This window comes from Pinus tabuliformis, chromosome X, assembly GCF_031772625.1.
Source record: "Pinus tabuliformis cultivar Carrire ecotype Pingquan chromosome X, CPIR1, whole genome shotgun sequence".
Taxonomy (NCBI): Eukaryota; Viridiplantae; Streptophyta; class Pinopsida; order Pinales; family Pinaceae; genus Pinus; species Pinus tabuliformis.
The window spans coordinates 39,040,709-39,066,674 of record NC_142308.1 but is presented as its reverse complement, the minus strand read 5'-3'; the positions used below and the strand labels follow the sequence as shown (position 1 = coordinate 39,066,674).

General features: G+C 41.8%; 1 protein-coding gene across 2 annotated transcripts in view; it reads left to right on the top strand.

The window, feature by feature from the left end:
* The window catches only part of LOC149138231 (NAD(P)-binding Rossmann-fold superfamily protein), a 443,478-nt gene that overhangs the window by 42,327 nt on the left and 375,185 nt on the right, over positions 1-25,966 (top strand). The window contains exons 2-4 of one of the 2 annotated variants that reach the window (XM_089446844.1): positions 6,778-6,975; positions 7,115-7,276; positions 7,491-7,541. In XM_089446844.1, coding sequence (XP_089302970.1) covers positions 6,778-6,975; positions 7,115-7,276; positions 7,491-7,541 — 411 coding nt within the window. Of the gene's footprint in view, positions 1-6,723; positions 6,976-7,114; positions 7,277-7,490; positions 7,542-25,966 lie in introns of both variants that reach the window. The other variant, XM_089446845.1, reaches the window with a different exon arrangement.

The window sequence follows — 25,966 nt, the reverse complement described above, 5'->3', positions numbered from 1 at the left end:
AGGACAAAGGAAAGGCAAGGAAGCAACAACACAAGTGCAGGAGGAGGTAGATTCTCCAAAGGCATCTAAGGGAGAATCCTGAGAGTTGCAGGGACCTAGCCCACAGCCCAATCTGAGCTCTTATTACAGATTCATTGAGGGAGGTAGAGTAATACCATAGAAATTTGCCATCCCTCTCTTCTTTGAGCTTGAAAAGGAGAGAGGAAGGACACATCGCTGGATGCAAATTGCTAAATCAAAGAATGTAGAGGATGTGGGCCATATGGAATAGAAGCTACTGGAGATGGGTAGAGAGTTGAGTAGGATAAGAGACAGGGAACGAATTATGAAATCTCAACTAGAGGTAGAAAACACATGGCTGAGGAGGCAAGTACAGGAAAAGGAGAGCCAATTGGCCACCATGGCAAGCCTCTCCATGAAGGCACTCCAGTGCAGGATGCCACCAACGTCATATGCCTTGTACCTTAAAGATCAATGGGTGCAATTTCAGATAAAGACACTAGCACAACGGGGGACTGTGCCTTTCCAAGACTATAGCCAGTTCATTGAGCTATGTGACCAAAGCATCCTAGAGGATAAGGCCAAGATATATGAATTCTACTTACACAACTTGGCCTTAACAGACTTGAATGTGTGGGACCCCAATGCAAAGTTGGGGGACTCACAACTAATGGCCCTTCATCATGGATGAGTCATGAGGAGGCCAGGGCTAAGGAGGTGGCGAGGGTGTTGGAAAGAGAAGAAAAAGAGCCTCTTTACATCAGAGCAAAACAAATCAATTATATGGCTGTCATTAGCACCCACAACATCATCGCCAATGATCCCCAACTTGCACCAAGATACCTAGCTACACGAGCAAACAGTTACACATTTTGAAGACACCTTGAGATTGCTAGGGGATGAAAGCCAACAAGCATGCCAAAGGAGATGGGGCATCGTACCATACAACCTAAGGATCAGGGAGTATCATTCCCCTGAAAGAATGAGAGATGCACTAGAAAGGACCCCATTGTATAAGAAGGCACTACAAAGACTCAAAATCAACTGGATTAGTTTAAAACTCAGTCCACCATTGCTATTGGGTATGCTAGAAGGTAGAAAGGAGGAAGAGCAAAGAAAGAAGTGGGAGGAAATAGAGAAGCATGCAAGATTTCATCCACAAGAGGAAACTCCATCAACGGAGGCCTGGGATGTCAGAGAGGCCACAAGGCTCATCAATAGGTAAATTATATGGGCCTTAATGCCACTCTCTAGCTTTTTAAAATCAACTTTTCTCACATTTATTTACATATTTTATTATATTTTGCTTAGCGGGAAGGGTAAAGGTGAGATGTTATGTGATGTGGCCTAATGTGCATTAATTGCAGGATTTGGAGCAGTTTTGGGCTAATTTAAGTGTAGGAACTTGAAGTAGACAAGCAAGAGGGATTTTAGGAGATTGGATCTCCCTCCTTAACTCCTCAATCACTCGAAGATTCCTCCACCAGATCTCATCAGCTCAGAGTTACAAGCAGCCAAGCCCACCGAGTTCATTGGCAACCAAGCCAGTGATAGTTGAAGACAAGTTAATCTCGAGTTTGGGAGCCAAGCCTCCCTAATTTTAAGGAAGTTGTTGGTAGATTCAATTGTATAAATAAGAAGGCCTAGGGCCTCATTAGGATTCGACTTTTTATGGTAGCCAAGAGGCATTTTAGAGCTAAGACATTGTGACTGATTACTCTTATGTATTTTTGACATTTTGATGAGAATGAGAAGCATTTCCTTGATCCAGCACTGAGTTGACTTAGAGGGCTGAAGCTCTTGGGTTAGGGCCCAACCCTAGCAGTAGAGGTTCCTCTTTTTGTATATGTATGCTTAGATTACATTCATAGTTAGTTGCTGAAATTATTCTTGCTTTATCTCATTTACAGGTACTTGAATGATTGTTTAGTTTTGCTTCCATTAGTTGAAAAGGTAGATCAGTGGTACAATAGTGAAAGTGAATACTTTAGAAAAGCTTGTGATAGTGGCCTCTTCCTCATCTCCCTCATGGGATCATGGTTTGAGGGCCCCACTCTCACAGCCCCAAAAAAAAATTTGTCTCTTTAGATCATTGCATGGTTAGGGTTCTTGATTGAGTAGATTACTGTTTATAATTCCTTAGAAGTACTTTCAGTTTTCATTTTTGTTTCTTGAAGTTGTAGTCTAGAAAGCATTGTATTTCACATATTTCACCATTAGCCATCAATAACTCTATTTTTCCTAAATTCAACTCATATTTTCCATATTTAAATGAAGTTATGCATAAATGAAGGAAAGAATGTGTGTTGTTGCAGGAGTTTCTGATCTGCAGGGAGAACTCATTTCACCAGCCTCATCCAAGTCTTCTTCACCCATACTGCCAAAGTATCCCAACCGCTAATCCGATTTTTTGTTTTGTAGCAAAGGGGACATCTTCCTTGAGCAAATCTAACCATCTTGAAGAGTTGGGCTGAGCCTTGGGTAGTGTACACCTTCTTTATGCCTTATCCCACCATCAAACACCTTTCCCACACTTTATTCCACCTCTCCTACCTTCCTATAGCTTTCAGCCTGTTTCCTGTAGTACTATAGGAAACCCTGTAGCAGCTTGTTTTAAGCCTGAATTGAGCTGAAATGATCATCTGAGCTTAGGTTAGGCCTCCACTTGGCTTCCATACCCTTAGTACCATTATGGACATGTTTCCCCATGCCTTACGCCCTTGCAAAAGATCAGATTGGTTCACTTAGCATTTACATTTATAAAATTGAAAATCAAAAAGACTATTTTCTGCAATTTCTAGTTAGTACATGCATACAACAATCATAGTAGTTTTAGGATAATTTCCATGCTTACTTAGTCTAAATAACTAGATGTTAGAATGCAAGGTTAAATTAGGTCTCTTTTGCAAGTAATATGTGTAAATGCTTAGCTAGATAATTTCATGTCACTTCATAGCACTTTCCAATTCAACATTTTCATTTCCTAGAGTAGGCAACATTTCCTTTCTGCATTAAAGATAGTTTTCCATTTGCTGTTAGTAGTCAAACTCCTTCTAGTCAATAGAAGACTGGTTTGAAAAACCCTAGTGGTCTATCGCCCTAGTTGAAAAGTGACAAGAGTAGACCATTGCATCTACTGTGTATACAACACTGTCACCTCCAAGTTTGTACGAACCCTAGGTTGATGAAGTAAAGTTGGTAGCCCTAGGAGTTGCAACATCCTTGCTGCAATACTGGAGCTCATCACCTGGTTTTCTCTCGAGGGTTTGAGGGCGTGCCCAGGCATGTGAACCTTGATCGAACGGATAGAGGTGAAGATCAATGTTGCACAAATTGGCAAAAAATCGCGATAATATCGTATTATCGCAATTTTTTCAAATTGACGATTAAAACGGGCGATAAAATCGAGAAAAAAAATTTGGCCGATTTTTTCGAAAAAAATTCGCGATTTTTTGGGAAAAAATCGTGGAAAAAAATAAAATAAATAATATATATATATATTTATTATCAGGAGGAGGTAACCTAAGCTACCCCTGTCACAAGTAGAGGACGTGGTCTACCTCCTGTGGCTCCTAGTTCTTCAGCTTCTAGAGCACAGCAGAGTCTACTGCCAACTCCACCGACATCTACATCTAGAGGGGCAAAGGAAATTAGTAGTATTAGACTTTAGTTATTTGGTTCATTTCATTGTATATGACATTATGACTCATGATATGAGATACATTATTATATTTTTTGTTGATATTTTGAGGTTGAGTTGGGACTCGGGAGTCAGGAATTACTATTCAGGACATGATTCACTATTATGTGTGATTTTATCACTAGAAATGATATTAAACATCTTATATATTTAGTTCTTTTATCATATTTATGTGTCAATGTATTTATTTTATGTTGTAGATGGTTTAGAACTTTAGATATTAAAAAAATTGAAAAAAAATGAATATTTTTGTACCAAACGATTTTTTCCGATTTTTTTCCCCATGCCGAATTAATACCGATAAACATTAGTGCAACATTGGTGAAGATTATACCCAATGTGAAATCCAATACGCAAATGCTATTGTGGTTGAGATGCTAAATAAACCAACCTGATGCTCAACAAATGGCAATTCTATTGGATGCCAATGATTATGAAACCAGATGTTATTTCAATGTACTCCACCCACACGCCATATTCTGCCAAACATAGAAGGAGATTGAGCAACCACAAATGGTGAGAAAATGGGCGTCGAACAAATGAATGAGCGTGGGAGCAAAGTGGCACATTAGAGGCACCAATGAGGGTTCGACCAATCTATACAATCTCTGGAATGCTCAAAGCACTCTCGTTGTCTTCAAACCCGCGACCACCTGCAAATTTTAGAGAGTCAAATCCAAAATTTTTGGCTACTTGAATACTCAAACTGGCAACCTCCCATTAAAAATATCCTCAAAGATTGAAAATCAAAGTGGCTAAAATTGCTGCATATTTTCTCAAAACCTTGAATTGTTGGGCACCAACAAATGAAAATCGACAGCCTCCAGAGGTAATCCTCAAATCATGGAAATGGCAACAGAGCATCAACCATCAAGGAATAATTTAAACAGGCAAGTGGGCATGCATGTATTGAGCATGGAACTAGGAGCGGGTGCATTATACCAAGGTGCCACAAGAAGACAATGCACCAAAAATGTAGGATTTCTGGAGGAATAACATCAAGATAGAAGAAATGGTCGTGGGAATGTTAGAGTAGAGCAAGATGAAAAATTTAATGGGCTCTGAAAAACGCACAGGTTGGGGGTTTTCGAATTCTTCCAGAGAAGCCCACACAATCCTTGAGGAGGAGAACTCGTTGTTGAAGAAGGGACATGTGTATGTGGGAGTGGAGTGGTGGGAGACCACTCTCCACTCATCTCTAGTGGAACTCCAAGTCCAAAGCCCACCAAATGATGACTCATCAAGCCAATTCAAATTCCTCTCCTCATTAAATGTGTTTTTCCTTGAGAAATTCGTGGTCCCCTCCATAAAAATTCGATTTCTTTGGAGCACGTCTTTTCCTTAAATTAAGGAGTCCACATCACCTTGGAACTTCACTTTGACTCAATGATTTTCCACCTCATTTCCACATCATTTAGCATGTGTGGATATTTATTTTTCTCCATTTATTTAATTGTTGGCTCAATTTATTGCCACATTTTCCACTAGACTTAGGAAAAGTGGGTTTTGAGGGTCTAGAACACATTTTTTACCCCTCAAAGTGTGTCATAATAGAAAGTTGAGGGTGAGAGGTGTAATTTTGAGCACACATACCCCATACAACTTCTCTAGACATCACTTATTACATATTACATTCAGATTTTATTCAAATTTCCACCCTATGGGAAATTAAAAAAATTAAAAAATGACCCCTAGACCTAACCAAATTCCACGAAATTTTATGAGTGATCTAGTATGGTAATATACAATGACTCTAGACACTAGGACTCACCCAAGGCCTTGCCTTCAAGCTGTACTCCAACTTTGGGGGTATGCTTGGAGGAAAAAACTCAATTAATTATTAAATTCTTGGAGGAAAATGATAATTAACCAAGTGAAAAAAACCTCCCAGAGTAGACTCACTTGATGACAAGGTCCCAAGTTACCTAGGCCTGTTACATGACTCAAACTCATCATACTAGCATCACTTTACATCATCCCCATAGGGCTTGTGGAATCTGGGTACAACAGAAGAAGATGAGAAGAAGAAGTAGAGTTGAAAAACTCTAGTGATATGATGATCTTTGATGGTACAAGCTGCCTTTGGTACACCCTTGGGCACGGAGTCTTCATAAAAGCTTCAGGGGCCACTCCAGTGGTCAACGGAACCTAAATGTAAAAGCTTCAAAACGCATCCTTTCCAAGTTTGACTGAGAAAACAGACAATTAATTTTTTGAGATTGGCTTAAATCAGTAGAAATCTTTTTCAGCTTGATACCCATGACAATTTCCTCCTAGTAGTCCTGCACCTTAAATGCATGACAAAATAATGGTGGAATAGTAGAGAAACAAGAAAACTTTTTAAAGGTTGGGGTGGATTCAAAATGGCTATGATATGTCCCCCTGGGGTAGCTCAAGTGGTAGTGGCCGTGGAAATGAAGTCTCACCGAACCGGAAGTCTTGGGTTAAAATCTTGTGCTACCCTCCCCCCATAGCGGGGTGAATAATGGACATGTAAACACGAAAATCGGAGAGTCCTACCAAACTTACAAAAGAAAAATGGCTATGATATAAATGTTTTCACTTGAAAATTATAAGAAACAAACTTTTATTAATGAAAAAATGGCAAACAAATAATGAATGTTAAATAATATAGCTATGGACACTTGGTTGCTAAAGCAACAAATTACAATTATGCTAGCAAAATATCAAACAATCCAATTCATAGATGGTTTAAAATCTCGACTATGAAATTAAATAGCAACATTAAAGTTGAGCACTAAACAAAAGGTTATTAGCTTGTGCTCAAAATACAAGGATCGAAAGAGTGCAACCCATTATTTTGTTGTTTTTGATTGTTTACATTTGGATCATAAAGTTTAGGTTTTTGGTAATTTATGGAAACCAATATAGTTTCTTTCTTTTTCTACAACTCCTGGGTTTTGTAGTCTTCATGTATAAGCGTCAATGGTGTATATTGAATATTCTGAATATTAGAAATGTGAACATAACATCTAAATGTTGGGAAATAATTTTCATTGCAGGCATTTTTCTTCATCATTTACTGATAAGACTTACACTATGAACTTTGCATCCAGGCAGTCTTCCCTGATTTCAAAGGGCTTACAGGGTTGAATTGCAGATTGCATACCTTTCCTGTCAGAAGACAGTTTTTACAAAAATCTTCTTTCAAATTTAGTCAGAAAATTGTAGCAGAAGCCAATAGACAACAGTGGGACATAGGGAGATTCCTGCAAACATTATACTTCTTCAATGGGCCTCCATCACCAGCAAAGGTAAATTTCCTCCAGACTGACTGGACTTGAAGAGCCTAGAATGCAAGAGTTCAAGCATAATTTTCATCCATTTCCAATTATTTATTTCAAACTTTTCATGAAGTAACTAATCTGCCCCATGTGGGTTTGTTGTGTCAAGTTCTTTCAATCTTTAATAGCACAAATATCAGGCTCTTCCTCCAGACAGTCACCAACTGAAAAGGAACAGATGGATACTGTACTGGTGGCTGGGGCAACTGGTGGTGTTGGTAAACGAGTTGTTGATGTTCTGCGCATGAAGGGCATCCCTGTCCGTGCTCTGGTATGATACTCTAACCTACCAAAATCTCTTGGTTGGTGTCACGGAAGACTCTGCAACTTCATTTGCTTTAATGTTCCACGTTAGCTCCCAAGCATCATACTTGAACATGTCTTTGTTTATGTCCAAAGATGTAACTGATTTTCTAATGTGTTGCAAGGCCTAATACCCAAACTTTTTGTTTTTACACCTTTTTTTTGGCTTTTATGTGATTCAGGTAAGGAATGCAGACAAGGCAAGATCTCTACTTGGCCCTGATGTTGATTTGGTAAGTTGTCTTGTACATGTAAACTTCCAGCAGGATTGATATTTCTAGATGGGAATTACAAAAGTTAAAAATTCCCATAGCATATTAAAAGTTATATGCTTGTTAAAATGCTATTTTGTAGCTATCCGGATAGGACAAATATAATCCATTCTATCTTTTGAGGTAGAAACTAGGAGGTTTTAACTGTCTTGATGAAGGTGAAATTTCTGTTTTGCATTGAATTTAGAATTTAGAGGAATTTCCAAGTGCATCAATCACTGGAGAATTATACAGACATTATATTAGTGGAACTATCTGAAGTCTCACCATCCAAGAGAGGGCCACACATCAAATTGATTTAATCACAAAATCAAATAGTTCAAATCAAGCAGCATAGAAATTTGGTCTAAAAGAGAATGAGGAAATTAATGGACAAGTCGAGTTGTCAGATAAAGGATTTGTTAGAGAAAGCATGAGTCCATGTGTGGCGTTAGCTTTGTTAATGCTAATGTTGGGAAGTAAGCGGAGAATATGTTGGAAACACCGAGAGGGGGGGTGAATCAATATTCCTTAGCAATTAGCACTTTTAAATCCTTTCAGAGCATTAGTTAATCTTCAATTATTATTAATGTTTATGCAGTAATAACAGTAAATAAAAGAACACAGTGGGCACAAGAATTGTAGGTGGAAAACCCCCTCCGGATCAAAAAACACCAAACGCTTTTCTAATAAATTCTTTAATCTTCAGCCCCAACTGAAATGAAAGCAACAACTTCCTAGAATTCTAGAAAAACATTCTTCTCCAGCTCCCACTGGAAGGACGCCCCAATGCCCTGGTTTCTTCAGTAATCAACTGAATGGATGCCCCAACACCCTAGCGAGTCACAATTCGCCCTAGTACCACCATACCACCCTGAAGTGTTCATAGGCTCCAACCTGTAGGCGACTTCATGCACCAGCGTAGCACCTCCCTACAACCCTATAATGACTGAAATGAGACAAGAGTGTGGATTCTCGTACCAGGGACAACGATCCACGATACAATATGATTTACAATGATTTTGATCGAACACCCAATCACACTATGCCTGCAACCCAACCATTGTTGATTTGGGGTAGCATTGGATGTGCTCTAGCCATGACAATTGGTGCAGAGGCTAAAGCACATGAGATTTCCCAGACCCAGAAATGGTTTGGACAGATTGTACCCGGTTTGGGGGATATTAAAATAATTAATATTTTTAATGGAGTTCTTAAGTCTAAACTTAGGAAAAATAAAATAATAATGGATATTAATATAAAACTGGGTTAGAAGGTTCTAAAAGTCATGGATCAAGCCAAATCTAATCTTAGTCGTTGATTAGAGATTTAATCTCGGTCGTTGAAGGACCAACAAGAAAAGTATAAGAGGAGGCTTGAGGGTCAGTTGGAGAACACATCAGAGTGATCAGTCATTCGATTTGCTAGAGTGGGGTTGCTAAGGAAAGTCGAATCAGTGAACAACAGGGAGGGGTAGTGAGTACTGGACAGAGAGGCTGAGATAGTGCCGATAGACCACTGCAGAGGCAGAGAGCGAGACGCAGCAGCCAGAGCAGGCCACGCAGAGCCCAGTAGAGACAACGTAGAGCCCATAGGGCTTGCGTCATCCACGTAGAGGGCAGTAGGAGTGACGCAAAGGGTCCCAGAGGTTGCATAGTGCCTCAGAGGGCTGACGCAGAGGGTTCTGAGGCTGACGCAGAGGGTTCTAAGGCTGACGCAGAACAACGGGAGGCTGACGCAGTGCTTCAGAGTTGGTGGAGAGGGTTTCGTGGGACAGGTTTTCTGAATACCTGTTTCCGAATAGAGAGGTATTACTACCGGTTGTTTTTCTTTGTCGGGTGAGCCAGTTTGGCACCCAGTTGTACTCAAGGAAATACTGCATAATAATAAACCCTCAGAATAGCTGCACTGGTTTTCCCGCATTGGGTTTTTCCGGGGAAGATTGTCCAAAAATAACGGTGTCACTTGTGTGTTTGTTTTCTTTTAGCTGTTGATATGTAGATGTTGAGACTGTATTGTGTTTATTTCGTTATTTATATGTTTTAAATAACTTGTTCAGAATTAACAAGTAGAAGAAATAAATTAGAAGAATACAAATTAAATTTCTAACAGATAGACTTGGAAATTTCAACATGGTATCAGAGCATGGTTGCAAATCATAGGAGAGCTGAAGGCATCAGCTAAGCAGAGCATTTGTAGCAGAATCAGCTGTCCCGAGTGACAAACGCTGATCCTTGCAGAAAGCGACAGAAGAAGGGTTGATGCAGAGGGACTGCGTCATCAGTCCAGGCCAGAGAGAAGTCAGTGTAGAGGCTGAGGAAGGTAGAAAGAGGCTCACGCAGAGACCAAGAGGGTTGATGCAGTTGGCTGAGGGAGCTATTTTGCCAGTGTCGGGATTGCGCAGACCCTAGAGGCCTAGTCCTTCAGTTTTTGGTGCATAGGAAGCTGTGGGCAGTTTGCGGGATTGAAGCTAGTGGGGTACTGTGGGTAGAATAGTACCTAACAGGGCAAAACCAAGGTAGAGGGAGTTGCTATCGAGGCGAATTTCTAGCCAAGGAATCCGGATCAGTGTTGCAGGGGCACAGAAGATCGGAGAGGTAGGAGGATTTCTAGAAAGGAAATCGTGACTCAGAGGGAGTCTAGTAGAGAACTTCCAGGCGGGAAGTAGAGAGACTCAGCAAGAGTCGAAGAGAGAACTTCTGGAGGGAAGTAGAGAGATTCGGAGGAGTCGACAAAAGAGCAAAGAGATGGCCATGAATGGGCTGAGGGATCAAGACAGGTTGGACTGGGCATCCAATTTTGTCGTCTGGAAGGCCAGGATCCTGTCCATTCTATATAGATATCGCATCAAGGCCTTCGCCTTGAGAACAATGTGATCCCAGTTGACCCGACTGATAATGAGAAGTACAAGGAGGTAATGGACAAGGTGAAATGCATCATTCTTGATGGGGTCAAGAACCATGGGGTCCAACATATTGCCAAGAAGGAGACGACAAAGGAAATGTGGGACGCCTTGAAAAAATTGTGCCAGCATACTTCCATGCAGAGGAAGATGTTACTTGAGAATCAACTGCGGTCATACCAGATGCAGAAGGGGGAGCAAATAGATCACTTCCTCGGTCGGTTGAAGGAGATCTGAGACCAATTGACTTCCATAAGGGCCACGTCGGATGAGGAGATGTTGGTGAGGACCGCACTTAATGTAGTCTCCGAGTAGTGGGAGGCATTTGTTCAAAGCATACTGGGCAGAGCAGATCTTCCAAATTGGAAAGAATTGTGGGCGACTCTTCGCCAAGAGGAGATCAGGGGGTTGAGCAAGACGGGAAATAGCAGCAAAGGAGTCCAGATTAAGAAGGAAGAGGAAGAAAATGTAGCTCTGGCATTTGTGGGAATGCAGGAGAAGAGGAAGAAAAAGGACCTCTCCAAGGTCAAGTGCTTCAACTGTGGGGTACTGGGTCATTATGCGAACCAGTGTCCAAAGAAGAATTCTAAGGGAGAGGCGTCTGACTCTAAGGCAGCGCTAGCGAAGGCGGAGAAGGAGGTCGAGGAGGATGACAGGAGGATGACAATTGCGCCATGAGTGCTCATGTACCTCTAGAGAAGAGGTGGGGAGACATCGAGTTGTAGTCAAGAGGACTACAGGCGATGAGGGGCAGGATCCTTGAGGTACCCAACCTCTTGGATTATACCTTGCTATGGGAGCCCTGAAGAGAGAGTAGTAGGATTGGCGGATGTCGGTAGAAACAGATGCGGATGAAGCAACAGAGAGTGCTACAGTGTAGGAGTCTCCGGGCAGTGCGAGGCTAGCAGGCTGCAGTAGTGCGAGAGGCACAGAGAGTGTTGCAATGGTGCAGGATGGCACAGAGAGGCTTGCAACGGTGCGAGATGCAGGGAGTTGTTGCAGTAGCGCAGAGGTCAATAGAGGGAGCACTTGTTAGCGGCAAAGGGAGCTTCAACATCAGGAGTGTTTCTAGCCTAACAAGGATGTCAGTAGTTGGGTGGATCAGTTACTTCTCAGTAACTGAGTTGCAATGTAGTGTTGGTTAGCAGTTGCATGATGCAACATGATGAGAGGGGGTTGCAGTGTTGGGAGAAAGGACCAGCAACAACATGGATTTAGAGGAAGCTGCCGCATGGATGGAATAGTTGTAGTGGCAAGGCCATGGGCAACAGTACAGGATGCAACAGTGCAGAGGATGTTGGGCGGGGAGGCCTAGCAGCAACGCAGGTACCAGTTCCAGATAATCAGAGTGATGCTCAGTGAGGAGTATTACTAAAGCACAATCCTCGCTAAGAGGGAGTGTTGATTTGGGGTAGCATCGGATGTACTCTAGCCATGAAAATTGGTGGAGAGGCTAAAGCACATGAGATCTCCAAGACCCAGAAATGGTTTGGATAGATTGTACCCGATTTGGGAGATATTAAAATAATTAATATTTTTAATGGAGTTCCTAAGTCTAAACTTAGGAAAAATAAAATATTAATGGGTATTAATATAAAACTGGGTTAGAAGGTTCCAAAAGTCATGGATCAATCCAAATCTAATCTTAGCCATTGATTACTGATTTAATCTTGGCCGTTGAAGAACCAATAGGAAAAGTATAAGAGGAGGCTTGAGGGTCAGTTGGAGAACACGCCAGAGTGATCAATGATTCGATTTGCTAGAGTGGGGTTGCTAAGCAAAGTCGAATCAGTGATCAACAACGAGGGGCAGTGAGTACTGGACAGAGAGGCAAAGATAGTGCCGAGAGACCAGTGCAGAGGCAGAGAGCAAGACGCAGTAGCCAGAGCAGGCCACGCAAAGCCCAGCTGAGACAACATAGAGGCCAGAGGGCCTGCATCATCCATGCAAAGGGCAGTAGGAGTGACGTAGAGGGTCCCAGAGGCTGCGCAATGCCTCAGAGGGCTGACGCAGAGGGTTCTGAGGCTAACGCAGAGCAGCAGGAGGCTGACGAATGCTTCAACGTTGCTGGAGAGGGTTTTGTGGGATAGGTTTTTTGAATACCTGTTTCCGGATAGAGAGGTATTACTGCTGGTTGTTTTTCTATGTCGGGTGAGTCAGTTTGGCACCCAGTTGTACTCAAGGAAATACTGCATAATAATAAACCCTCATAATAGCTGCACTGGTTTTCCCGCATTGGGTTTTTCCGAGGACGATTGTCCAAACATAACGGTGTCACTTGTGTGTTTGTTTTTTTTCAGCTATTGATCTGTAGATGTTGAGACCGTATTGCGTTTATTTCGTTATTTATATGTTTTAAATAACTTGTTTAGAATTAACAAGTAGAAGAAAAAAAACCAGAAGAATACAAATTAAATTTCTAATGGATAGACTTAGAAATTTCAACAACCATGACATCATCCCAACATAGACTCCTATACCTCCCAATAATGCCTTTTCGACTCTAGGCAGATTGACTCTTTTACAATAATGACTCTTTCAATGATGACACTTTTACAAATGACTCTTTTACAACTTTACAATGATTACTCTTGGCCTTGACATTTCTTCACAATATACAGATGACTGTCATGTCTTCAAAGGATGTTCCGCTGCAATGCTTCCTTTGATTTGATACTTTTGCTCTTGAATTCTTGATTGAAGTTGTACTTGAATCTTGTTCTACCTGCATGCAAAATTTTCCCGACGAAATGAATCTCAAAACAAAACAAAATGTCCTTCGACTTAACTCTGCCTGCAAAACACATGTAAGTGCATAATAATGAATAAATACAAATTAAAATTACAATGCGTACCTGAAGTGTGCTTGTCACTTTTGTTGTTGACTTGTTGCAGCAGTAGACAAAGACTCCCACTCTTGATATAGGCCTAGACTCTATGCAAGACTATATCCAAAACTGACCTAAAGATATATACAATAAAAACTGATGACAGACCCTAGACTTGTGATGGACCAAGTTCTAAGCACAACAACGGAGACCATTCTATCAATTATGACAAGACAAGTAACATGAACTTACAACATCATATAGATTTAGCAAACTTGGTGTAGCATCAAGAATATGTAGCATAAAATGTGTAGTATCAAGAATAGGACATCCGAAAAACTAATTGTGACATATAGAGACATAGAGATATAACCGAGACACTGTATATACTTACGTTGTCCTGCAAAAACATACGCCAGAGATGATACTCCGAGTTTCCTCAGAATAAGAAGGTTCGGAAAGGAAAACAGGTACAAAATGAACAAGTACAAGATCAGCAAGAAAAGCAAGAAGGCAATAAGGTCCCAACAGTTATGCTTTCACGATTCGTAACAGATTTTGAGGAATCAACAACTGCTTTGGTTAATGGCTCGAGTCAAGAGGGTCCGTTAAATGACACACTATTTTGAACAAATCAGCGTATCGACTCCTAGAAATTTGAAGATGAGGAGTCTATGCAACAATATATGATACAAGTCTATGATTGATAGATAGGTAGTTTGAATAAGATGGCAGTTCCATTACATGTTCAGGGGGAGAAGAATAGTTGAAGTATCATAGATTCAAGAAAGGAAGTGCTGACAAGCAATCTCTATGTGAAAGTGGATCAAGACAATCTAACGATTATCGAGATATCTCAGCAGGATAAAGGAATATTCATATATCAAATCAAGTACATCAAGGAAATGCTCAAGAAATTCAAGATGGAATATTGCAAGTGTATCCTTACCCCCATGGTAACAAGTTACAAGAAGATTCATCAACAGATGTGGACCAAAGGTTCTATAGATCCATAATTGGTAGTCTCCTATATGTGACAATCTCCCTGCCAGATGTGATGCAGGCAGTTGGACAAGTTGCACGATTCCAAGAAGCACCAAAAGAATCTCATATTATTGGCGTCAAAAGGAATTCTTCGATACCTTAAGGGTAGAGCGGAATATGGTATATGGTATCCCAAAGGAAATGATCTGGTTATCCAAGCTTATACAGATGCAGATTGGGCAAGAAGTGTTGATGATCGTAAGAGTACCAGTGGAGCAACGTTCTATCTAGGTGGTTGCCTTGTCTCATGGTTAAGTAAAAAACAAACTTCAATCTCGTTATCCACAGCAGAAGCAGAATACATCGTGGCAGTAGCTTGTTGTACTCAAGTTCTCTGGATGAAGCAAACCTTGCAAGATCTTCAAGTTAAGTTTGATGAGCCTATTCCCATCTTCTGCGATAGCACCAGTGCCATCAGTATCTCCAAAAATCCTGTGATGCATTCCAAAACAAAGCACATTCCGATCAAATATCATTTCGTTAGAGATCAAGTCGCCGAAAAGAATATCAAGCTTGAATATGTTGGCACAAAGGAACAAATTGCTGACATCTTTACCAAACCATTACCTCGTGAAGCATTTGAGTATCTTCGCCAAAAGCTTGGGATTCTCCCAAGTTCTCATTAGAATCTTTCTCTTATCTAACTAAGTAGAAAGGGGGAGTGGAGGTGTGTACAGGTCCGCAGGATGAAAACTTGTCAAGGGGAGTTATCCTTTGCCATTGATGACAAAGGGGGGGAGAAGATAGTAGGAAGAGGTGTCATGATCGCAGGGGGAGTACTTGTGTTGCCATCAATGACAACCATTGATCAACAGAATATGCTTTGATTTTAGATAGGACACTACTCAGGGGATCACAACTTTCTTTTTTGTGCTCCCTGATAGGGGCACCAAGAGGTAGCTATAGTGCAACACAATTCCAACTTCAAGATTTGTTAGACACCAGAAGTTGGTCCATCGCCTTTAGGAGTTGTCATATGGGGCCTTGGAATAGCTCATACTAGATTGTAGGCAACAATTTTCTACCAGTTCCTGGTAGAGGGCCACCTCTTCCAAATAAATGGATATCCCTCGAAGTAAATCCATCTCCTCTAGCTAGTTTTTGATATAGAGTTTCTTGCAATTAGCCTTGGGTGGTAGGAGAGTTTCCATTTCAACTCCAAAGGAGGGCCCCTTCCTCCATTGAGGATCCTTCCCCTACACTCAACTCTAGAGCATCTTCTTTCTTCTTTTTAGCATTGTGATAATTGTGCTTAGATTTTAGGCTAAGTGGCACGAAACAAGGAAACGGGTACGAGTTTCCGAAACGGGCATGGGTACGAAACGTGACCCCCCAAATTTTGGAAACAGAGAAATGCGATATATATATATATATATATTAGAATTTAGGACATTTAAGAAATGTTATGTGCAATCATAAAGCATACATGATACATTATAATTTATTACATTTAAAGTTTAAACATTATGATTAAATTTACATCACAATTTACTCATGAATGATCACACAATGAAAATAGCTATGTTGCCAGGAAACGTGGGTGCGGGGACGGGGACGACATTTTTGGAAACAGGGTGCGTGGGTTCGTCGGGTAATATAATAATATTAAATTTTAATAATTAAATTTTATAATATACAAATTTATAATTGATAATATATATGAAATTTGAATTTGTATATTTTTTCAACTTTAAACAAGAAAACTTTAATGATAATCATTTAAATATGTTTAGTCTCTCCCATATAAAAACACAATTTTTTCAAAGGAGATTCTTCTCAACCTGATAGTGGTCTAGACTTTTCTTGATGTCTAATCATCCACCTGCCCCATGCATGGTGTGATCTGTGGTAAGGCAATCCCAAAAAGTTAAAACAGTGGCAGCCTTACCCTTCCACAAAACACGCTTATTCATTTAGGCATATTTTCCTAGTTTTAATCTTAACATGATGTTATCAGAATGCTGTGAGAAATTGGCAGATTTTGATACTTAATTTAGCCATTTTCCAAAATAGCCCTTCGCCATTTAACAACATCAACTGATTACAGCTTATGGCTGGTCTCAATCCTACTTTCTATTTGACCGAAAATGTCTGAACCTGTATGTGTGCATTTACAGTTTATAATTTGATGGTTATTAACTTATCTGGCTCGGGAATGAATGTTTCATAAATTCATTCCAAATTGATTTACAAGAATCTGCAGGCTCAAATTACAGAGTAAGAGGTCTCTTTTCCAGTTCTGGTTTCGATGCCATATAATATTAAAGGCATTGAAGATCCACAAATACAGGAGATTCATAATTTACATTGAGACTCTAACAAACCTTGGGCATAAGATTTGAAATTGTTTTTATAAATTTATAGCATAAGACTAATGGAGAGACTGATCATAAGAGTCTCCTACGGTAGGAAGGGACTCATGAATGTGCAAACAACTACCCTTTTTTTCCAACTATGGTCATCACCTTATTAAATATTTCCACAAAGCTACATCCAATATGATATGATATTCTGCTTGTGGGATTGTACACCCATAATGTTCCTTTTATAATATTGAGATATCATAATCATATATGATTTCAGAATACTGTGTCGCTCATAAGTTTTGAAAAACTTATCACTGTTGATAAATTTTTACAATGATTCATTACCCTTGAGCAGCATGTCACGCCCACAGAGCAATGCTAAGGCATGTGAACAAAGACAGTCTTTGGAAACTGTAATCTTTGGAAATGATGGCAGAAAATTTCCTTGAGAAACATTCAGAAGACCTTACAACCATCTCTGAAGGACAATCCAAACCAATGACCATCAATGACTCCAAAAATGATATCATTCGTTTATGGCATATATTCTATATTCTATGGCATATCATCTGTTTATGGCATATCATTTTTTAAATTTCAATAAAAAAAAATTTTGAAAATTAAATTTTTAATATAGTTTTTTTATGAAGAACCCGAAGAACCCAAAGAACCCAACCCGAAGAACCCGAAGAACCCAAGAACCCAAGCACACGAAGAACCCGAAGAACCCGAAGAACCCAAGAACCCAAGCACCCGAAGAACCCAAGAACCCAAGAGCCCATTAAAGGAAAAGAACCCAATTTTTTTTTTGAAGAACCCGGTTCTTCTGGGTTCGTCTGGGAAGAACCCGTACTCGAATCCGGTACTTGGGTGCGGGAACCCGGGACGGGTTCGAGAACCCCACCCCCGAGTGCGGGTACCCATGCAACACAGGAAAATAGCAATATCGAAATATCCACAATCAACCTTTATTATATATCCAAATCTCAAAATCGACCTTTATTATATATATGAGGCTGCAAGTACAATAAAGACTATGAGGCTGCAAGAACTATAAAGACAAAAGACCATTGCTCTCTTCCTCTTTTCACCTTTGCTAAAATCGTCTGTCTCCAAGAGAAATGACTTGCTCAATTGTGTGATGATGGAATGAGGCGAGAGTCATTTTATAAGTTGAGAGAGGCATCTAGAAGCATCCACAAGATATTTTATTTTCCCAATCAAAAAATTGAACTGAAAAAAAAAAATTCGTAATATGAAGTGGGAACTCCGTCGTACAGAATGGAAAATCGTTTCCGGCCATATTGGCCATGTTTCCCCAACGTGAAACATGCCAGTACAACATAAACTTGTTTCTAGGCCGTACGGTACGTGTTTCCCCAACGTGAAACGTGCCAGTATGGCCGAAAACTCGTTTCTAGGCTGTATGGTACACGTTTCCGTGTTTCTGTTTCATTTCCTGGTTGAAACGAACCTGGGGGCAATGTTTCCTGCAACATAGATTTTAGGCTAGCATTACATCTTGCTTTCATAGGTGGCCTTTGTACTCACACTTTGTACTACCAATTATTTACTAAACAATCCTGTCAACCTACTTCTAGTCTTTTGTTGGACATAATAAACTAATCTTAGCTTATCTAGGGTTTTTATAAATCATAGTTAAACACCATTTTCCAATACCCTGAATAGAAGACTCAACAGAAAATAATTAATATATTTAATGGAGTTACTAAGTTTAATCTTAGCCATTGATTAGAGATTTAATCTCGGCCGTTGAAGACTCAACAGAAAAAGTATAAGAGGAGGCTTGAGGGTCAGTTGGAGACACACTAAGATTGATCAGTTAGTTCAATTTTTTGGAGCAAGGTTTTGCTGGGAAATTCGAACAAGTGATCAGAGTCGCAACAAGGGGCAGTGAGCACATGCAGAGAGGCAGAGATAGTGCCGAAGGACCAACGCAGAGGTAGTGGAGGCTACACAGAGCTAGCAGGAGCCATGCAGAGGGCTAGAGTGACTGCGCAGAGGCTAGCAGGGTCTGCGTGGGTGATGTAGAAGGCCAAAGAGCCAGCGCAGGGTAGCAGAAGGTTCGCGTAGAAGGCTTTAGAGTGACGTAGAGGCCAGGAGGGCTTTTGCAGAGACTCAAAGAGGCGTTGGAGAGATTTTTATGGAGCAAAATCGCTGAATATCTGCTTCCGAATAGAGGTATTACTACCAGATTTATTTCTCTGTTGGGTGAGCCAGTTTGGCACCCTAGTTGTACTCAATAAAGCCACTTAATAATAAAACCCTCAGAACTGCTGCATCGGTTTTCCCAAGTTGGGTTTTTCAGGGGATGATTGTCCAAAAATAACGATGTCCCTTGCGTGTTTGTCTATTCTTTCAGTTGATGATTTCTAGATGGTTGAGACTGCATTTGTGTTTATTTTCAATATTTATATGGTTAAATAACTTGTTAAGAAATTAAAAAAGTAGGTGAAATAAACCAGAGAGTGCAGGAAGAATTTCTAACGGGTTAGACATTTCAACGTGGTGTCAGAGCATTGCAGATCACAGGAGAACTGAAGGCACCAACTAAATCATAAAATTTGCAGCAGAAACAGCTGTCCCGAGAGACAGAGCTGTTCCTAAGTAGAAGGCAACAGAGAAAGAGTGATGCAGAGGGCCTGCGTCATCATTTCGAGCCAGAGAGAGGGCTAGCGTAGAGGCAAAGGAGGCTCATGAAGAGCCACGTCATTCTACTCAGTCAGGTAGGAGTAACGCAGTTGGCCAGAGGAGCGATTCCACTTTGCTGGGATTATGCAGAGCTAAGAGGCTCAATTTCTTCAGCTGTTCGGGCCTAGGGGGCTATGGGCAGATTTTGGATTGGGAAACTGGTGGGCTGCTATTGCTGTCGAAGCAAAACAGTACCTAACGGGACAGAAGCAGGGTAGAGGGAGTTGCTACCTAGGAGGATTTCTAGCCAAGAAATCCAGATCCGTGTTGGAGGTTCAAAGAGGATCGAAGAGGAGCGATTCGACTGTTGGCAGAAGGATTTCCAGGAGGGAAATCGAGACTCTAGAGGGAGTCTAGGAGAGGATTTCCAGGAGGGAAATCGAGACTCAGAGGGAGTGTAGGAGAAAACTTCCAGGAAGGAAGTCAAGACTCAGAGGGAGTCGAGGAGAAGAGCGGAGATGGAAATGAACGGACTGAGGGATCAGGATAGGTTGGACAAAGCATCCAACTTTGTCATTTGGAAGGCTAGGATCTTGTCTGTTCTGGATAGACATCGCATCAAGGCCTTCGCCTTGAGAACTGTGGCTATCCCAGTCGACCCAGTTGATAATGAAGGGTATGAGAATGCAATGGCCAAGGCAAAGTGCATAATCCTTGATGGGATCAAGGATCATGTAGTTCAACATATTGTCGAGAAGAATACCACAAAGGAGATGTGGGATATCTTGACGACATTATATCAAGGCATTTCCGTGCAGAGGAAGATGTTGCTAGAGAATCAGCTGCGGTCATATCAGATGCAGAAGGGGGAGCAGATAGATCTATTCCTCAACAGGTTGCAGGAGATTCGGGACCAACTTACTTCCATAGGGGCCATGTCGGATCAGGAGTTCATGGTGAGGACCGCTCTGAACGTAGTCTCCGAGGAATGGGAGACATTCGTCCAAAGCATTTTGGGCAGAGTGAATCTTCTAGGTTGGGAAGAGATGTGGGCAGCTCTTCGCCTAGAAGAGATCAGAAGACTGACCAAGACGAGAATTAGCAGCAAAGGAGGTCGAATCGAGAAAGAGGAGGAGGAGGATGTGGCTCTGGCAGCTACGGGACAACAAGGGAAGAGGAAGAAGAAGGACATCTGCAAGATAAAGTGCTTCCATTGTGGGGAGCTGGGTCATTATGCAACCCTGTGTCCCAGGAAGAAGAATACGGGAGAGGCTTCTGACTCCAAGGCAACGCCGGCTAAGTCGGAGAAGGAAGTAGAGACTGAAGACGACTGTGCCATGAATGCTCATGCACCTCTAGAGAAGAGGTGGGGAGACATCAATCTGTAGTCAGGAGGACTATAGGAGATGTGGGGCAGGATCTTTGAGGTACCCAAACTCTTGGTTCATATCCGGCTACAGGAGTCCCGATAGACAATAGCAGGATGACGGATGCCAGTAGAAGCAAGATGCGGATGGAGCGACATAACAGTGCTAGAGTGCAGAGGTCTGTAGCAGTGCAGTGAGGGTTGCAGCAGTGCGAGAGGCACAATGGTGTTGCCACATCGCAGAGGCAACAGAGGGAGCTTCAATATCAGGAGGGTTTCTAGACTGACAAGGATGTTAGTAGTTGGGTAGATCAGTTACCATCGTCTCAGTCATTGAATTGTAGTGCAACAGTAACAGTGGTAGTGCTATAGGCAACACAATACAGCATGACGAGAGAGGGCTACAATGGAGATGCAGTGTTGGGAGGAAGGACCAACAGCAGCACGGATGCAGAGGGAGCAGCAGTATAGATGTAGCAGTGGCAGTGGTAGAGCCATGGGCAAAAATACAGGAGGCAATAGTGCAGAGGATGTTGGGCAGCAGGCCAAGCATCAACATAGGTATCAGTGCCGGATGATCAGAGTGATGTTCAGTGGTGGAGCATTACTAGAGCACATTCCTCGCTAAGAGGGAGTGTTGATTTGGGGTAGCATCAGATGTGCTCTAGCCATGAAAATTGGTGGAGAGGCTAAAGCACATGAGATCTCCAAGACCCAGAAATGGTTTGGGGAAATTCCACCCAGTTAGAGAGATATTAAAATAATTAATATTTTTAATGGAGTTCCTAAGTCTAAATTTAGGAAAATTAAAATATTAATGGGTATTAATATAAAACTAGGTGAGAATGTTCTAAAATACATGGATCAAGCCAAATCTAATTTTAGCCGTTGATTAGAGATTTAATCTCGGCCGTTGAAGACTCAACAAAAGAAGTATAAGAGGAGGCTTGAGAGTCAGTTGGAGACACACCAAGATTGATCACTCAGTTTGATTTTCTGGAGCGGGGTTTTGCTGAGAAAATTCGAACAAGTGATTAGAGTTGCAGCGAAGGGTAGTGAGTGCATAGCAGAGAGGCAGAGATAGTGCCGAAGGATCAACGCAGAGGCAAAGGAGGCTATGTAGAGCCAGCAGAAGCCACGCAGAGGGCCAGAGTGACTACATAGAGGCTAGCAGGGCCTGCGTGGGTGACGCAGAAGGCTAGAGAGCTAGCGCAGAGCAGCTGAAGGCTGACGCAGAAGGCTTTAGAGTGACGCAAAGGCCAGGAGGGTTGACGCAGAGCTTTAGAGAGGCGTTGGAGAGATTTTCATGGAGCAGACCTGCTGAATATTTGCTTCTGAATAGAGGTATTATTGCCACATTGATTTCTCTGTTGGGTGAGCCAGTTCGGCACCCTAGTTGTATTCAAGAAAGTTGCTTAATAATAAAACCCTCAGAACTGCTGCACCGGTTTGCCCAAGTTGGGCTTTTCCGGGGACGATTGTCCAAAAATAACGGTGTCCCTTGTGTGTTTGTCTATTCTTTCAGTTGGTGATTTGTAGATGGTTGAGACTACATTTGTGTTTATTTTCAGTATTTATATGGTTAAATAACTTGTTAAGAAATTAAACAAGTAGGTGAAATAAACCAGATAGTGTAGGAAGAATTTCTAATGGGTTAGACTTAGAAATTTCAACAAGTGTTATATTTGAGTTACCTCTTGATTATATTTTGTAGATATCACAGTCTTGTTGCTGTCCACAGATCCTAGAATCTGATTGATGGTTAAAAAAATGCAGAAAACGCAGATTTTGGAGCAAGGAAAAATCACTCCAAAGTGCCAAAAAGCATTTCTAATGTTAGATCTTGGAAGCCTTGGCTAAAGAAATGAATATAACATGTAAAAACATCCCAACAATGATTAATTTACTGGCTCAATGATAACTAAGCATGAAATTAACACAACTTGTAAAAATAGAGGTGGTGAATCGGAATCCTTCTAGGTTTTCACAAAAAATCTCCAAGTTGATTTAAAAATACAGTGGAACACTTTGGAGATGAATATCACTGTTAAATTCTGTTAAATGTTACCTGCTAGATGTACCCAGCGAATAAAGGAAGAGGACTATCAAAGTTGGACAAGGCTCTGGTTAAAATTTAAATTTCAAGTCCAGAAGTGTTAGGGTCCCACCCTAACCCCCTTATTTATGTCATGGGATCACGTCATAGTCTAGAGTCAATAAAGCCCATATTAATATTTGTAAGTGGTTAACGCGCAATTAATGACGGGACCACAGTTAGTTGCAAATGGGCAGTAGTATTAGATAGATGGTATTAATAAAACCCACGGTATTGGCCCGTGGTATTGCATGTAGAAGTCATATATAAAGGATAGAGACTCCCTGCGAGGAGTATCGTGTCTTATTTTGTAATTGAGCTCTGCTCTATTGGAGGTTGCCCCCTCGAAGAGGCATGTGAACATTGCTCTTGGAATAATAAAATCATTGCTATTCTGTGTTCTGGGTATCTTTTCTTCGCATATTCTGTGTTTTGGGTGTCTTTTCTTCGCATATTCTATGCTTGGGTATTACTTTGCAGGTTAAGAGCATAACAAGTGGTATCAGAGCACTTTCCAGGGCTCGGTGGGATCTCCAATTTTTAGCAATTTTTTTTTTGGCTAGAGACGTGTTCCGGCGTCTTTAAACCACAGGATCTGTCGTTAAGCTCATAAACCTGCGGATTTGGGGAGGCATGCACGCAGGAAATACAAGAGGTGGTCACGTCTGTTGGACTCCCTTGTAACCCCTGTGGGTACCCCTTCGAGTAGTAGCGCATTAGACAGAACCGCGCACGGACTATCTTCCACGTTCCCTCTGGGTATATAGGAAGCCCCCTAGGCTCCCTTGAAACCTCGCCATAGATAAACCTTCGGCCGTCTTGTGGCTACAGTACACCGAGAACAACACTCGGAGAGATTACTCGCCCGTACGATAGGGTAGTCGGGTTGTACGGCTAAGGGTACGGTCGATCCTCCTTAGTTAGAGCCCTGAAAAATTGGGCCGAGTACTACTGTCAGACCCTTATGTATTGCGATCTGTAGCACCTGACACTCCTCAAGACCATAGTTCCCTTTCTATCGGGGGATCACACATCATCTATTCCAGATCAGCGGGTGCAAAGAAGTGCAGCAGCAACAAACATCAGTCCGGCAGCTCCATCAGATCAGCAGCAGCAGTTGTTCCACCATTCAGATCTCTCAGATCCACCAGATCGGAGTAGTTGTGAAGGGTTCCTGTACCTGGATATACTTTTCGCAGGACTTTTGGCAGCATTGACATTTTGAGGATTTGGCGACTGCAGTATTGATCAGGAAGGAGTAAAACTCCGTTTGGAGTTTTCCAAAAAAAAAAAAAAAGTCTGAGATCTTCCGGGGCGCTTATTAGTGATCTAGCCCATCAGAATCAGGACGACGAGCTGAGCAGGGTGGTACCATTCAATTTCTTAGTAAAAATTTTTAGGCGGTCCCAATTTTTCATCAGGTTGGTGTATGGTACAAACTCGCGCTCAAGCGATGGCCAATGAAAGGATAGACAAAATTGAAGACCATGTGAACTCCATCCAAACTGCGGTAAACGAAATCCAACATGAGATTAAAGGAATAAGTCTCCAGATACAGAATGCACTCTCGAAGGGCAAGGAGCCAGCCCACGAGGAGGCATATAATGGCCATGAATACCATGAGGGTGAGTCTAGCCACTCTCCTCACATCTGGCACACCCATCCACCACCCAGTCAGCGACCTCCCAAGTTGGATATGCATAAATTTGACGGTTCTCACACGTCCGCATGGCTAGCACAAATGGAGCAGTATTTCAAATTGAATCATATCCTAGATGAGGGGACTAAGCTTATGGTGGACACCATGTACTTGGACAATGAACGATGGCAATGGGGGGAATGGCATCAACGTTGCAATGGACATTTTCAGAATTGGGCCTAATTTGCCAAAGCTCTTCGAAATCGCTTTGAACAGGAAGACTCTTTTTTGGGGCGTCTCACTAAGCTCCGACAGACGAGTACAGTGGAGGAATATATTACCGCTTTTGAAGCCTTAGCCTTCCGCACTAAGGGTCTCACAGATGAGTTCTACATGGAATGCTTTATCAGTGGTCTTAAAGAAGCCATCAAAGCTCAGGTTCTACTCCACCACCCTCCCACGTGGACAGAGGCTTGCCAGGTAGCTCGTAAGGTGGAACGTGCATTAACAGCCCAATCCAGCCGCCCCAACTTCCCCGCTAAAGGTCGTCCCCCACAGGCTCCCAACACGACTCAGACACTTAAGATTCAAAAGGTGTCACATGCGGAAATGGCCGAAAGAAGGAAGCAAGGACTATGTTACTACTGTGATGAAAAATATTTCCCGGGTCATAAATGCAAGGAGCCCAAGTTTTTTCAAATAGATGCCACTGACTACAGCTCCACCGAGGAAGATCCACCACTTGAGGAACCGGAGGCGATCGAAGAAGATAACCAAAAGGAGATTGTATCTGACGAACCAATTATTTCGCTAAATGCATTGGCAGGAATTTCTTCCCCTCAAACTCTCAAAATCAGGGGTTTTCTTAAACATCGCCCAATAGTAGTCTTGATTGATAGTGGAAGTACCCATAATTTCATCCATCAAAAGATCGCTGAAGCAGCGCATTGTTTTGTCCGAGCAGTTTCTAACTTCCAAGTCCAAATTGCAGATGGGGGCACAATGAAATGTGAAGGCCGCTGTGAAAATGTCAAACTTCAAATGGGGGATTATCAGTTGAAAACCCACATGTTTGCAATACACATGGGGGGTTGCGACATTGTCCTAGGCGCGGAATGGCTCCGCACTCTTGGGCCAATCACAATGGATTTCCAGGAGTTATATATGAGTTTTAAGCAGAACAACTCCACACATACCCTCCGTGGACTACAGGCGGGAGCCCCCCTCTATCATCAGCTCGCATAGGATGGAAAAATTGTTAAAAAAGGGCCATCATGGAGTGGTAGCTCAATTTAATGCCATCCAGGTAGTTGAAACCATGTCTCTGCCAATTCATCCTGAGATGCAACAGATTTTAAATAAACATCGGACGGTCTTTGACAAGCCTCATGAGCTTCCACACTCGTGAGGGGAACATGATCATAGCATCACATTGGTTCCAGGGGCCCAACCCCCAAATGTGCGGCCATACAGATATCCGTTCACCCAAAAGAATGAAATAGAAAAAATCATCAAGGAATTGTTGGAAGCAGGTGTCATTCGTCCCAGCATTAGTCCTTATTCATCCCCAGTGGT